Raw genomic sequence first — 14,830 nt, 5'->3', positions numbered from 1 at the left:
TTTTAATTGTTTTGTTTCATAAAATGTTTTTTTTTAAAAAAATTAAAAATTAAAAAAAGAAAGAAAACGGGAGGGGGGGTTCGCTCTGGTCTCGATCCCCTTGGCGCCCCACTCCCTCCTCTCCCTCCTGCTGCCCGGGTTGCCCAGCGCTGCCATCTCCACTTGGGAGCCGAAACTCGAGGGCTTCCCCTTGGCAACAGGTGACGCGAGCGTGCAAGGGAAGCGGATTGGCCGGCCGGCCCCAAGAGGCGGCTCCGGTGGGCGAGGTGCGTCTCGGGCTTCTCCCCGGGCCCCGCAGAAGGTCGCTGGGCGAAGGGACGGGAGAGACCATGATGGGTGGCGGACTCCGCCGGCGGGCGCTGCCGGCCTTGGCTTTGATCTGGGCGGCCGTGGCTGCAGCTGGAGGTAAATTTACCAGAGCAGGAGACGCGCGCTTGACCCGCGTTCACACAAGCGCGCTTGACCCGGGTTACCCGAAGGGGGCCGATTTCGGGTTCCTTCTTCCACCCGTCCCACCGACCCCACGTTCACACAAGCGCGCTTGACCCGGGTTACCGAAGGGGGCCGATTTCCCGGGTTCCTTCTTCCACCGTCCCGCCGACCCCACGTTCACACGCGCGCCCGCTTGACCCGGGTTACCCGAAGGGGGCCGATTTCGGGTTCCTTCCTCCCCTCGTCCCGCCGACCCGCGTTCACACGCGCGCGCTTGACCCGGTTACCCGAAGGGGGCCGATTTCCGGGTTCCTTCCTCCCCTCGTCCCGCCGACCCGCGTTCACACGCGCGCCCGCTTGACCCGGGTTACCCGAAGGGGGCCGATTTCCCGGGTTCCTTCCTCCCCTCGTCCCGCCGACCCGCGTTCACACGCGCGCCCGCTTGACCCGGGTTACCCGAAGGGGGCCGATTTCCCGGGTTCTTCCTCCCCCTCGTCCCGCCGACCCGCGTTCACACGCGCGCCCGCTTGACCCGGGTTACCTGAAGGGGGCCGATTTCCCGGTTCCTTCCTCCCCGTCCCGCCGACCCGCGTTCACACGCGCCCGCTTGACCCGGGTTACCCGAAGGGGGCCGATTTCCCGGGTTCCTTCCTCCCCTCGTCCCGCCGACCCGCGTTCACACGCGCGCCCGCTTGACCCGGGTTACCCGAAGGGGGGCCGATTTCCGGGTTCCTTCCTCCCCGTCCCTCCGCCCGTTCCTTCGGCGGGCAAAAACTCCGGGACCTCCTCGCCCCCTTGGCGCTTTTCGTGGTTGTGCGAACGGTCTCCCCGCAGCCGGAAAGGGGAAGCGGCCGGGACGGCTCTTTAGGCGGGGCCATTCTTCCAGCCCGGCCCGCAGCCTCGCCTTCCCTTCCGCGGGTGGCGCCCCGGACGGCTAAAACCGGAGGGGAGAAGCGGCGGGTCTCCGATTTCGGAGGACGCCTCCGCCCCCCCTCTTCCCGCCTTTGCGTGTCTGCTGAACGGGCCAAGGTTTCACTTTCGTTTTCAGAAAAGGGAGAAGTTAAAATAAAAGGGGGAACGTTCGTAGCTCAGGGTCGAACTTAGGAGCCTCTCGGCTTTGTTTCCTGGCCGACAAACCAGGTAAACCTGGCCAGGAGGGCTAGTCACAGCAAAGATCAGCCCCCGGGGAGGTCTTACCTGGTTTGGGGGTCGTGAGGAGGCGTCTGCAAAGGAAGCCAAGCGGGCTCCGCTTCCTCCAGCCTCAGGCTGGCATGCAAGGACGGTCGCGTCTGAAGGCGGCGCTTGGAGGCTCGCTCTGGCGCCCGGGCAACGTTTGGCAGGCGCTCCGGCTGCCTTCCCACGAGACCTTGCCCCCGACCCCAAGCTATCGGGGTTGGCGAGGACCCCCGCCGGGGGAGGGGAAGGGACTCAGCGCCCTGTCAAGTGAACTGCGGAGGAGCGAGAGGGCGAGCAGGTGCCCGTTAGGTTCCGGCTGACCTGCCCAGCCAGAAGGAAGGCGGGGGAAGATGGCTGTGTGAACGCAGCCAGTCAGTGCACCCGCCAGAAATAGGTCTTGTTCCCCCCCAGCAGCTGAGAAAGGAAGGGGGAGGGTGGGGAAATGAGCGAAGGAAGGAAAGGGGGAGGGAGGGGAAACGAGCGAAGGAAGGAAAGGGGGAGGGAGGGGAAACGAGCGAAGGAAGGAAAGGGGGAGGGAGGGGAAACGAGCGAAGGAAGGAAAGGGGAGGAGGGGAAACGAAGGAAGGAAAGGGGGAGGGAGGGGAAATGAGCGAAGGACGGAAAGGGGGAGGGAGGGGAAACGAGAGAAGGAAGGAAAGGGGGAGGGAGGGGAAACGAGAGAAGGAAGGAAAGGGGGAGGGAGGGGAAACGAGCGAAGGACGGAAAGGGGAGGGAGGGGAAACGAGCGAAGGAAGGAAAGGGGGAGGGAGGGAAACGAGCGAAGGAAGGAAAGGGGGAGGGAGGGGAAACGAGCGAAGGAAGGAAAGGGGAGGGAGGGGAGACGAGCGAAGGAAGGAAAGGGGGAGGGAGGGGAAACGAGCGAAGGAGGGAAAGGGGGAGGGAGGGGAAACGAGAGAAGGAAGGAAAGGGGGAGGGAGGGGAAACGAGCGAAGGACTGAAAGGGGAGGGAGGGGAAACGAGCGAAGGAAGGAAAGGGGGAGGGAGGGGAAACGAGCGAAGGAAGGAAAGGGGGAGGAGGGGAGACGAGCGAAGGAAGGAAAGGGGGAGGGAGGGGAAACGAGAGAAGGAAGGAAAGGGGAGGGAGGGGAAACGAGAGAAGGAAGGAAAGGGGGAGGGAGGGGAAACGAGCGAAGGACGGAAAGGGGGAGGGAGGGGAAACGAGAGAAGGAAGGAAAGGGGGAGGGAGGGGAAACGAGAGAAGGAAGGAAAGGGGGAGGGAGGGAAACGAGCGAAGGACGGAAAGGGGGAGGGAGGGGAAACGAGCGAAGGAAGGAAAGGGGGAGGGAGGGGAACGAGCGAAGGAAGGAAAGGGGAGGGAGGGGAAACGAGCGAAGGAAGGAAAGGGGGAGGGAGGGGAGACGAGCGAAGGAAGGAAAGGGGGAGGGAGGGGAAACGAGAGAAGGAAGGAAAGGGGGAGGGAGGGGAAACGAGAGAAGGAAGGAAAGGGGGAGGGAGGGGAAACGAGCGAAGGACTGAAAGGGGAGGGAGGGGAAACGAGAGAAGGAAGGAAAGGGGAGGGAGGGGAAACGAGAGAAGGAAGGAAAGGGGAGGGAGGGGAAACGAGCGAAGGACTGAAAGGGGAGGGAGGGGAAACGAGCGAAGGAAGGAAAGGGGGAGGGAGGGGAAACGAGCGAAGGAAGGAAAGGGGGAGGGAGGGAAACGAGCGAAGGACGGAAAGGGGGAGGGAGGGGAAACGAGAGAAGGAAGGAAAGGGGGAGGGAGGGGAAACGAGCGAAGGAAGGAAAGGGGGAGGGAGGGGAAACGAGAGAAGGAAGGAAAGGGGGAGGGAGGGGAAACGAGCGAAGGAAGGAAAGGGGAGGGGAGGGGAAACAGAGCGAAGGACTGAAAGGGGGGAGGGAGGGGAAACTGAGCGAAGGAAGGAAAGGGGAGGGAGGGGAGACGAGCGAAGGAAGGAAAGGGGAGGGAGGGGAAACGAGAGAAGGAAGGAAAGGGGGAGGGAGGGGAAACGAGAGAAGGAAGGAAAGGGGAGGGAGGGGAAACGAGCGAAGGACTTGAAAGGGGGAGGGAGGGGAAACGAGAGAAGGAAGGAAAGGGGGAGGGAGGGGAAACGAGAGAAGGAAGGAAAGGGGAGGGAGGGGAAACGAGCGAAGGACGGAAAGGGGGAGGGAGGGGAAACGAGCGAAGGAAGGAAAGGGGGAGGAGGGGAAACGAGCGAAGGAAGGAAAGGGGAGGGAGGGGAAACGAAAGCGAAGGACTGAAAGGGGGAGGGAGGGAAAAGAGAGAAGGAAGGAAAGGGGAGGGAGGGGAAACTGAAGCGAAGGAAGGAAAGGGGAGGGAGGGGAAACGAGAGAAGGAAGGAAAGGGGGAGGGAGGGGAAACGAGCGAAGGAAGGAAAGGGGAGGGAGGGAAACGAGCGAAGGACGGAAAGGGGAGGGAGGGGAAATGAGCGAAGGAAGGAAAGGGGGAGGGAGGGGAAACGAGAGAAGGAAGGAAAGGGGAGGGAGGGGAAACGAGAGAAGGAAGGAAAGGGGAGGGAGGGGAAACGAGAGAAGGAAGGAAAGGGGGAGGGAGGGGAAACGAGAGAAGGAGGGAAAGGGGAGGGAGGGGAACGAGCGAAGGAGGGAAAGGGGAGGGGAAACGAGAAGAAGGAAGGAAAGGGGAGGGAGGGGAAACGAGCGAAGGAAGGAAAGGGGGAGGGAGGGGAAACGAGCGAAGGAAGGAAAGGGGAGGGAGGGGAAACGAGCGAAGGAAGGAAAGGGGGAGGGAGGGGAAACGAGCGAAGGAAGGAAAGGGGAGGGAGGGGAAATGAGCGAAGGAAGGAAGGAAAGCGAGAATAATTGCGGTGTAGCGTGGGTGTTTAAGGCTAACTGCACAGTCCCAGACAGGCCTTCCCCTCCCCAACCCCAATTTCAGGGCCTTTGGAACTTTCCCAAATTGCAGCCACCGCTCCCCCTACCCATTGGGGGAAGCACCTGGCAGCGCCGTTCTGGGAGCCCCAAACGCCCCAACTTCCTGGAATTGGGCCCGTCTCCAGGGCCTGGCCTCCCATTGGGCCAGAGGAAGGGGGGTTGCGGGTTCTGTGTTGATTGTTAAGAAAACATACCCTGGCCTACAGTTAAAAAAAAACCAAACTTGGCCACTTTAAGACTTGTGGACTTCAACTCCCAGAATTCCCGAGCTAACGATCGGAGGAGGAATTCTGGGAGTTGGAGTCCACAGGTCTTAAAGTGGCCAAGTTTGGATACTCCTGATTTACTTACGGCTTCTTCTATTATTTTATTCTTAAGCAAGGATCTTCCAACTCGATCGCTTTAAGGCTTGTGGACTTCGACTCCCAGAATTCCCGAAATAACGTGACCGGAGGAGGAATTCTGGGAGTTGAAGTCCACAGGCCTTAAAGTGGTCAAGTTGGAAGATCCCTGCAGTTAAAGACTCACAGAGATCCGTGGGGTCTCGCATGACCTGGTCACTGGGGTGGGGGGGCTGCTTCCCGTGAGCCCCTTGGCGGGAACTGCACGACGCTCCCCACGCTGCCTCGGGGTCCAGACTGCCGTGTGGGTGGGTGGGGGGTCTCCGCCCGCCTCCTTCTCCTCCCCCTCTTTTTCCCCCTCTCCTCCCCTCCAGAGCAGCCCGCCCACCTCTCCTCCGAGGTGTTCTTTTGCCAAAAGGACGCCCCGCTTTACGGCCTGGCTCGGACGCTGGACAACGACCTGCTCTTCTGGTACGACTTCCCGGGCGCCCGCTGGCGCTCCCGCCGGCCCGACTTCCAGCCAGAGACGCAGCTCCAAGCGCAGATCGAGGCCCAGAAGAAAATCTGCGACGCGGTGCTGCCCTTCCTCACCGACTTTTCAGACAAGTACATTTCCATCCAGTTCCCCGAGGCCAGAGGTGAGGCGCTGGGAGGCGGGGCAGGGGTGGGTGGGAGAAGGGGTTGGACTACATGACCTAACAAGGTCCCTTCCAACTCTATTAATCTGTTAAAATGCATTAGATCTTCCTCTCGGTCCAGTCCATCGCCCAGCCAGCTGTCCAAAAAAGTTCCAGGGGTGAATTATTTAATGTAGGAGTAGCCAACCTTGGCCACATTTTTTTTTTTTTGTAAATTTTATTTGAGTTTTCACAAAAAAAAATACAAATAAAACATCTTTTTTGAAAGTAGCGCAATCCCGGATTACATTTCTTCGTACAGACACAAATTCTATTTCATGCTCATTTTTATGTTCTATTCCATATCTTATTATTGTTTTACATTTTCTGCATAGCTTCTCCCCTCTTTTAATTTTCTCAATTTTATTTTAATTATCTCGTCTCAATTCAAATCATTATATTTATATTTTTTTTTGTCTGTCCTGTTTCAATTATCTATTATCTTTTCTCGTTAAACAAAGTTTCTCCTGTAGTTACTGATTGGAGTATGACGCCTTTATATCTTTTAAGTTTATCCATTTAACTCTTATTTAGGCTTCAATATATACTCTAAAGTTATAACATTCAATATAATACATAACTTCCATTCGGATTCTGCTTGGTACGTTCTTAAAATACACACTATGTTCTTAAAAAAAGAAAAAAATTATAAATATATGTAATTAAAACAACCCATTCCATTCCAATTCAATTCTATCATTAATATTAATATTCATTAAAATCTTAACTTCTTTAACATTACTTTTCAATTAAATATCATACTTCTATGGGAACAATTATAAGCTTTCCATAATTAACCTTGGCCACTTTTAAGACTGGTGGACTTCCAACTCCCAGAATTCCTCCTCCAGTCACGTTAGCTCGGGAATTCTGGGAGTTGAAGTCCACCAGTCTTAAAAAGTGACTTTTAAGAGGTTGGCTACTCCTGATTTACGGCTTCTTCCATTATTGTGTTCCTTTTGTTCATCCACAACTCGGCACCGCTAAAGGTCATTTTACAGTCAACTGGGCAGCCTGCAAGGTGTCATTCATCATCCCGGCCAATTACGATGCAATCAACGCCCATTAAAAGGAAATTGATGGCGGTCAAATCTCTCTGGGGAGGAAAGCCCACTGACTGAGACCCTTTGACCCCCTTGAGTGGGTCAGGACTTGCTGGACATCCTGAGGCCCTAGGTACAAGTGGGAGGAAGTGTGAATAAAACAAGAGTTATTTTGCCCAGTGGCCCCCCCCAAAATATATTGGATGAGGCTAAGCGGGTGGATTGAGGAAATAACTAAACAACAAATAGAGTTAATACTGGAGATATTCTTATTAGGCATAATAACAGGAAAATAGGACAAAAACACAATATCTAATGCTAAATTTAATAACAGCAGCTAGAATTGTCTATGTACAAAACTGGAAAAATGGTACTATACTGTCCGAGGAACGTGTGATAAAGAAGGTGTGAGAGTGTGCCGAGATGGATAGGCTGACAATGGAAATAAAAGATAAACTGAATATCAATTGATTGGGAACGCATGATACAATTGGATAAAGAGTAGATATAAAGATATATAGTCTACTGTTCTGCATATTAATATTTGGCTGGCATGAAGCAGACAGATCAACTCCACAAAGCATCCGCACAAAGTCTTTTTTTTTTATTGGTTCATCAGGTATCCTGTCAACTCACATTTACGACGAAGTTCTTCTTAACGTCCAATCCTTGTAGTGTAGAAAGATAAAAAAAGGTCTCAACCCCATGATGATTGAAGCGACTGCATGGTATGGCGGCTTCAGGCAAAAGTGAGGGAGTCTCCCCCAACCCAATAGGGGTCCATTTAGTGACCGATCAGGATTACAGATGTGACCACGTGACACGGACTACATTTCCCAGGATACCTTAACTACATTTAGCGTCGTAGGGAGAAACGTGAGCAGCAACGTAGGAGGCGTGGGAGGGTCAGAGAGTGAGCTGAGTCATTGAGCCACACCCCACAGGGGATAAAAGTGGGTGTGTTGTCGGCTGGAACTTTGTAGGGGACAAAGTTTAATCTTACTTCAGGTTTTCTTTGGGAATGATTTTTGTGGTCTGCCTTGTAATTTTCTGTAAGTAGCTTTTCACTTGTTATCAGTTTGGACTTGGCAGGCAGAGCGTGTTGGAATGCCAAGGACGTTATCAGTTATAAAGAATTAACTCTGTGAAGTCCCAGCCAGCTTGCCTGCTTGCGTTTGTGTGAGTTTGTACTCTTTCGTCTTTTGAGAAAGAAGAAAAGGTGAGACAGAACATGTATGTATGTATGATTGTATAATACAAATGTACGCAAAACATATGTATACCGATACCGAACAGTTGCAAAGAACAAAAACGGTGTTATAAAATGAGAACTCTTTAATAAAAATAATAAAAAAATTTTTAAAAAGAACAACAGAGTTGGAAGGGATCTTAAGAGATCTTCAAGTCCACCCTCCCTGCTCAAGCAGGCAATGTGTTGTGCTTTCAAAGCCCGGGTGAGGCAGGTGGCGGAGTCTCTCCCACTCTTCCTGACCCGGGTTTGACCTGAGCCCATCCCGGGAACTGACTCGGCCGTCTCCCCCCGCAGGGATCCCAAGTGGAAGTCTTCACCCTCCGTCCGCTGGTCCTGGGCCAGCCCAACGTCCTGGTCTGCTCGGCGAGGAACATCTTCCCTCCCGTGGCCAGGATCGAGTGGGCCTTCCACGGCCGGCCGCTCACCCAGGGTGTCTCCTCCACCCCGGTCTTCCCCGTCGAAGGGCTGGATTTCCAGATCTTCTCCTACGTGGAGGTGACCCCCAGGCAGGGGACATCTACAGCTGCACCGTCAAGGGCAAGACCGACAGCCTAGCCTACTGGGGTGAGACACACCACACACACACACACACACACACGCACACATACACACCTGCCTCCCCTCCCGGGCGGCCACCAGAGACCCTCCTTTCCCCCCCATGACCCCTCCCTTCTGCTTCTCTTGCAGTCCCCAGGGACCCCGTGGACTCCAAGCTCCTGGAGAACATCCTCTGCGGCCTTGCGGTGGCGGTGGGAGGGGTCTTCGCCATCGTGGGGTCATCCTGCTGGCCCACTCCTGCAGGGCCCGGAGTGCAGGTAGGCGGGGGGGCAGGGAGAGCAACATCGGGGGCGGGGGGACCTCGGCCTGCCTTCCTCCGCTGCAGCCTCCCCTGCGGCTTGGCTCGCTGGCATGCTGAGGGGCAGGTTTGTGGGGGGACGGGGGGACAGAGTCCTTCTGCTTGGGGGGGGGGGCAGGGCAGGAAGGACCCCGCTTTGGGCCGTTGAATTCGCCCTTCTTCTCTTCCTTCGTAGACTGAAGCAGGATACCCTCCTTCCCCTCCCCATCCATGGATCGGCATGACGCAGAAGCCCTCGCTGGGAAGACGACCCCCCTCCCCGGATGTCAGAGTTTTCCCCCTCCCCAAAAGCCACTTTTTGGGGGCGGGGAGGTGCTTCCTTCTCTGGCCCTCAATCCCGACCAGCAGCAGGACCGAATCTCTCCTGGGAGGGGCCTCTGGAGGTCCGGAGAGGGGTCCCACCCGGATCACCCCAAAGGATGGAGGCAGATGGCAGGTTGAACCTCCATTTCTGCCACTGCACTTCTCCCTCCCCCTTTCCCTTCCCTTCCCTGCCTTTTGGGCCTCATTGCCCCCAGGGTGGGAGCTTCCTCCTCCCCCTTAAATTGATTCCCTCCCTCCTTCCCCCAGGGCACTGCAACCCCCCATGAGGCGTTTTTTTTATTATTCGCTTGTTTGAACCTGCAAACAAAAACCTTCCAATCAAAGCTGGATGAATGAAAACGGGCCCAGGTGTGTTTTGGGGGGGGGAGGGGCCGAAATTGCTTCAGGACCCCCCCCTTCGTTGGGAGGAAATCCCATCGAAGTCAACGTGCTGCCTTATCATTGCCCCCTCCCCGTCTTGGAATAACCCATCACCTGGTCGTTGCGCAATGACCTTGTCGTCCTCCCCCTCCCAGGGCGGCCACGAAGAAGTGAAACCATGAGTGGGAAGAGGAGGGGAGGGGAGGGAGGAGAAGAGAAAAAAACAAAAACCATCCTTGCCAAGAATGGTCAGAAGAGAAAATCCTTGGGGTAAAACCTGCATTCTGCCTCTACTACGGAAACCCACCGGAAGGAGAGGACAAACACGGACGAGGCTGCAAACACTCTTCCAAATGGCTTAAATGCAGAGAGCTCTTTTTGGTTGGCTCAGCTATTAAAAAGTTGTTTTTAAACGTTTTATTAAAACAAAATATTGAACACGGCGAAGTCGGTTGGACGTGATTTTGGGGTCAATATTGAACACGGCGAGGTCGGTTGGATGTGATTTGGGGTCAATATTGAACACGGCGAGGTCAGTTGGACGTGATTTTCGGGTCAATATCGCACGTATGTCCATTTTCCTTTTTAAAAAAAATTATATATTTTTTTTTTAAAAAACTTGATTAAATACAAAAAGTTCAAATATACAAATATACAAGACCGAAAGACAAAAAAAAAGTCATGCGAGCAAACATCACCACAGTTTCTATGATGAAACGAATTAAATTTTCCTTCAATATATTTGATAGGGAATGAAATATTTCATGATTAATATGCGGCAATGATTTCCTATTTCCTTCGATATATTTGATGGTGAATTAAATATTTCATGATTCATATGTGGCAATGATTTCCTATTTCCTTCAATATATTTGATGGTGAATTAAATATTTCATGATTCATATGTGGCAATGATTTCCTATATCCTCTAGGTGATCTGTTGTTTAAACTCTATAAAACATAATAATCTATTATTAATAGTCATCTCATCCAATCATTTACCCTTTCAACCACCCCTTTCCCAGCTTAAGACCTTCCTCTCTGCTCCCACCAGTGATAAAGGACGAATCTTCTGCCCCATTGGGTTTGGAGGGGGGGTGTAAATGGGGAAACCCCCCACCCTCAGATGCCGTGGGGGTGGGTGGGCGGGTGTTAGTTGTTCAAACAGGGGTCCCCAAACTTGGCAACGTGAAGACTTGTGGACTTCAACTCCCAGAATTCTCCAGCCAGCGTAGCATAGGGATCTCGGAGGTCATCTAGTCCAGGGATCACCCACCTTTTGGACCTCAAGGATCACCAAACTCCTCATTTTAAATCCCGCGGACCAAAAGACCCTGGGAAAATCCCCCCCCCCCAAAAGTCTGCAGGAAAATCCCCCCGCCCCGTTTTCCTACCAATCGATCGTTCTTTATTTGGGATCGCAGGTGACCGTCTCCAGCTCCGTTCTCGGGGGAGACTGTTGGCTTCGTGCAAGGAAAGCAGCAGAAGCCGCAGAGGTCTTTCTTTCTCTCCCCCCAAACTCCGCCAGAAATGAGTCTTTTGTGCCAGCGCAGCCTCTTGGAGCAGGAGGCCTTGCAGGGTCCCAAAGACTCATTTCTGGTGGAGTTTGGGGGAGAGAAAGAACGACTTTGGCTGCTTTCCTTGCGTGCAGCCAAAAGCAGAAGAAGAAAGAAGCGGTGGGGGGGGGGGAAGCAGCCCGGTGGCCAGGCCAGGCGCGTGGAGCGAGTGGGACAACTTCCGCTCTTCCACCCTTTCCTCCCCTCGTGGTCTTCAACTCCCCCAAGTCTTCAAACTTGGCAACTTTTAAGCCTCGCTGGCTGGAGAATTCTGGGAGTTGAACTCCGCCAGTCTCAAAGTGGCCAAGTTTGGAGGCCTCTTGAGTGAAAAGCGGAGAGAAGAGAAGCGCGGAGCAGCACCATGGAGTCTGTGGTCCTGGGGGAGGGGTTTCCCCTTCTGGAAGGCTCTGAATGGCAGAAGGAAGAGTCCGGAGCCCATCACTCCTCAGTCAATGAAGTGGGCGCTGGGGATGATGGAACAACCTGGGAAAGGGGGGGATGGGCACCAGCCCTTTCGAGACTGGAAAAAGGCAGTGAAACTTCTGGGAGGGGAGGGGGAGGCTGTGGGTTCCAAAAAGAGGAAGGCCTGGCGGGGGGAGGGGGAGAGAAAGAGGCCTTTTCGGTTCTTGTCCTGGGCCAAACGCTTCAAGAGCCCCAGATTGGGGGAGGAGGAGGGGCCGTCCTCGCTCTGGCCTCTAATCACATACACACACACCCCTTCTTTTTGGGGGAGGGGTGAGATCAAAAGCAGCGAGGCGTGGACGGCTTCGCTTGGTCTCGGGTGTCGGGCGATGCTCTGGGCTTTCCAGACGCCTTTCCTCCTGCCAAAAAATGCCCCTCCCCCATCCCCACGCGTTTCAACCCCAGGGAGGGACAGAGGGGCACCTCAAAGGGCCTCCATCCCGCACCTGACCTGCCAGGACTGCTCACCTGGCACGGTTTCCATGTTTAACCCCTCGCCAGAGGCGGGAGGATCGACTAGATGGCCTCTGGGGCCCCTTCCAGCCCCTTACGAGTCTGTGCTTGTAGGTTTGAAGGGTGGTTTGTGAAGGAAGGGGTGGCTGTGCCGGGGGGCGGCGGTGTCAGGGCGCGAAGGAGCTTTGGGGGGACCCTCCTGGACCCCGAAACTCCACCTGGCCGACCTTGGCATCGCAGGCGTCCGAAGCCGGCTGCCCTCCTTCCCGCTTGCTTGCTTGCTTCCCTACAAACTCCCACTCAGGCCTCTTAACTTTCGCGCGGCCCGGTCAGGGGGACAACCTCAGGGAGCGAGGAAGGGGAGAACTGCTCCCACCTGCGACGACAGGGCCCATAATCCCCAACTGGAGACAGGTGGTGGGGGGAACGATGCCAGGAACCCGGCTGGTTCACGCGAAGCCTCCTTCGGGGTCAGGCCCAAGCGAGACCGGAGCTGAAGCTGGAGGCTTAAAACGTACAAATAACGGCGGCAGGAATTGGGGAGGCCGGGTTCGATGAAAGAAGGACTGCGGGGTATTTCAGCAACCTTCCCATATTTGTGGGGCTGCCTCAAAGAAGAAGAGGGGGGCTACCTACTTTCCCAAGCCCCAGAGGGCAGAAACCCCAGGAACAACAGGTGGAAACTCATCAAAGAGAGAAGCAACCTCAAAGTCAGCAGAAACTTCCCACCAGTGAGGACAATGAATTAGCTCAGGGGTCCCCAAACTTGGCCCCTTTAAGGCTGGTGGACTTCAACTCCCAGAACCCCAAACTTGGCCCCTTTAAAACTGGTGGACTTCAACTCCCAGAATGCCAAATGTGGCCCCTTGAAGGCTGGTGGACTTCAACTCCCAGAAACCCAAACTTGGCCCCTTTAAAACTGGTGGACTTCAACTCCCAGAATGCCAAACTTGGCCCCTTGAAGGCTGGTGGACTTCAACTCCCAGAATGCCAAACTTGGCCCCTTGAAGGCTGGTGGACTTCAACTCCCAGACTCCCAAACTTGGCCCCTTTAAGACTGGTGGACTTCAACTCCCAGACTCCCAAACTTGGCCCCTTTAAGACTGGCGGACTTCAACTCCCAGACTCCCAAACTTGGCCCCTTGAAGACTGGTGGACTTCAACTCCCAGAATCCCAAACATGGCCCCTTTAAGGCTGGTGGACTTCAACTCCCAGAACGCCAAACTTGGCCCCTTGAAGGCTGGCGGACTTCAACTCCCAGACTCCCAAACTTGGCCCCTTGAAGACTGGTGGACTTCAACTCCCAGAATGCCAAACTTGGCCCCTTGAAGGCTGGTGGACTTCAACTCCCAGAACCCCAAACTTGGCCCCTTGAAGGCTGGTGGACTTCAACTCCCAGAATGCCAAACTTGGCCTCTTTAAGGCTGGCGGACTTCAACTCCCAGAATCCCAAACCTGGCCCCTTTAGGACTGGTGGACTTCAACTCCCAGAATCCCAAACTTGGCCCCTTGAAGGCTGGCGGACTTCAACTCCCAGAATGCCAAACTTGGCCCCTTGAAGGCTGGCGGACTTCAGCTCCCAGAATGCCAAACTTGGCCCCTTGAAGGCTGGCGGACTTCAGCTCCCAGAATGCCAAACTTGGCCCCTTGAAGGCTGGCGGACTTCAGCTCCCAGAATGCCAAACTTGGCCCCTTGAAGGCTGGCGGACTTCAGCTCCCAGAATGCCAAACTTGGCCCCTTGAAGGCTGGCGGACTTCAGCTCCCAGAATGCCAAACTTGGCCCCTTGAAGGCTGGCGGACTTCAGCTCCCAGAATGCCAAACTTGGCCCCTTGAAGGCTGGCGGACTTCAGCTCCCAGAATGCCAAACTTGGCCCCTTGAAGGCTGGCGGATTTCAGCTCCCAGAATGCCAAACTTGGCCCCTTGAAGGCTGGCGGACTTCAACTCCCAGAACCCCAAACTTGGCCCCTTTAAGACTAGTGGACTTCAACTCCCAGAATGCCAAACTTGGCCCCTTTAGGACTGGTGGACTTCAACTCCCAGAACCCCAAACTTGGCCCCTTGAAGACTGGCGGACTTCAACTCCCAGAATGCTAAACTTGGCCCCTTTAAGACTGGTGGACTTCAACTCCCAGAATGCCAAACTTGGCCCCTTTAAAACTGGTGGACTTCAACTCCCAGAATGCCAAATGTGGCCCCTTGAAGGCTGGTGGACTTCAACTCCCAGAACCCCAAACTTGGCCCCTTTAAAACTGGTCGACTTCAACTCCCAGAATCCCAAACTTGGTCCCTTGAAGGCTGGTGGACTTCAACTCCCAGAACCCCAAACTTGGCCCCTTGAAGACTGGCGGACTTCAACTCCCAGAACCCCAAACTTGGCCCCTTGAAGGCTGGCGGACTTCAACTTCCAGAACCCCAAACTTGGCCCCTTGAAGACTGGTGGACTTCAACTTCCAGAACCCCAAACTTGGCCCCTTGAAGGCTGGTGGACTTCAACTCCCAGAACCCCAAACTTGGCCCCTTGAAGACTGGCGGACTTCAACTCCCAGAATGCCAAACTTGGCCCCTTGAAGACTGGCGGACTTCAACTCCCAGAATCCCAAACTTGACCCCTTGAAGGCTGGCGGACTTCAACTCCCAGAGCTGGCTGGAGAATTCTGGGAGTTGAAGTCCACCCGTCTTCAAGGGGCCAAATTTTGGGGCCCCCTGGATTATTAGCGGAGCCATTGTGAGGGCTCCATCCCTAGTTTTAAGAAGAGGCTGGAGAAAGCGAGTGGTCTGGAATTGCCCGGGGCTTCCTTGCTTGAGCGCGCGGGGGTTGGACTAGAAGACCTCTCAGGGCCCTTCCAAACCCTGGGATTCCCTTCTTCTTCTTGCAAGCGCTCCGGGACCATCTCCCCGTCCGGCGCTCCACGGCTCGGGCTTCCCCAGCGACTGATGACGCGCCGGCCGTCCGCCTTCCCCATTGGGTGGGCCGCTTCCGCGTGGGGAGGGGAGGGGCCGAGG

At 55.0% G+C, this 14,830-nt stretch overlaps 1 protein-coding gene across 1 annotated transcript; it reads left to right on the top strand.

Annotated features, from left to right (window-relative positions):
- The first annotated feature begins 243 nt into the window (after positions 1 to 243).
- Positions 244 to 10,189, top strand: LOC113428414 (class II histocompatibility antigen, M alpha chain). Its single transcript, XM_087953389.1, is given in 6 exon segments — positions 244 to 405; positions 5,215 to 5,483; positions 8,107 to 8,317; positions 8,320 to 8,376; positions 8,500 to 8,627; positions 8,844 to 10,189. Coding segments are annotated over 6 exon segments (1,110 nt in total). The 5' UTR covers positions 244 to 329; the 3' UTR covers positions 9,213 to 10,189.
- The last annotated feature ends 4,641 nt before the right edge of the window (positions 10,190 to 14,830 follow it).

Source organism: Notechis scutatus, chromosome 2 (assembly GCF_049901735.1).
Source record: "Notechis scutatus isolate UNSWTSFEM ecotype Mainland chromosome 2, rNotScu1.2, whole genome shotgun sequence".
Taxonomy (NCBI): domain Eukaryota; kingdom Metazoa; phylum Chordata; class Lepidosauria; order Squamata; family Elapidae; genus Notechis; species Notechis scutatus.
Note: the sequence above shows the minus strand (reverse complement) of the source record. Positions and strands in the feature narration are given on the sequence as shown.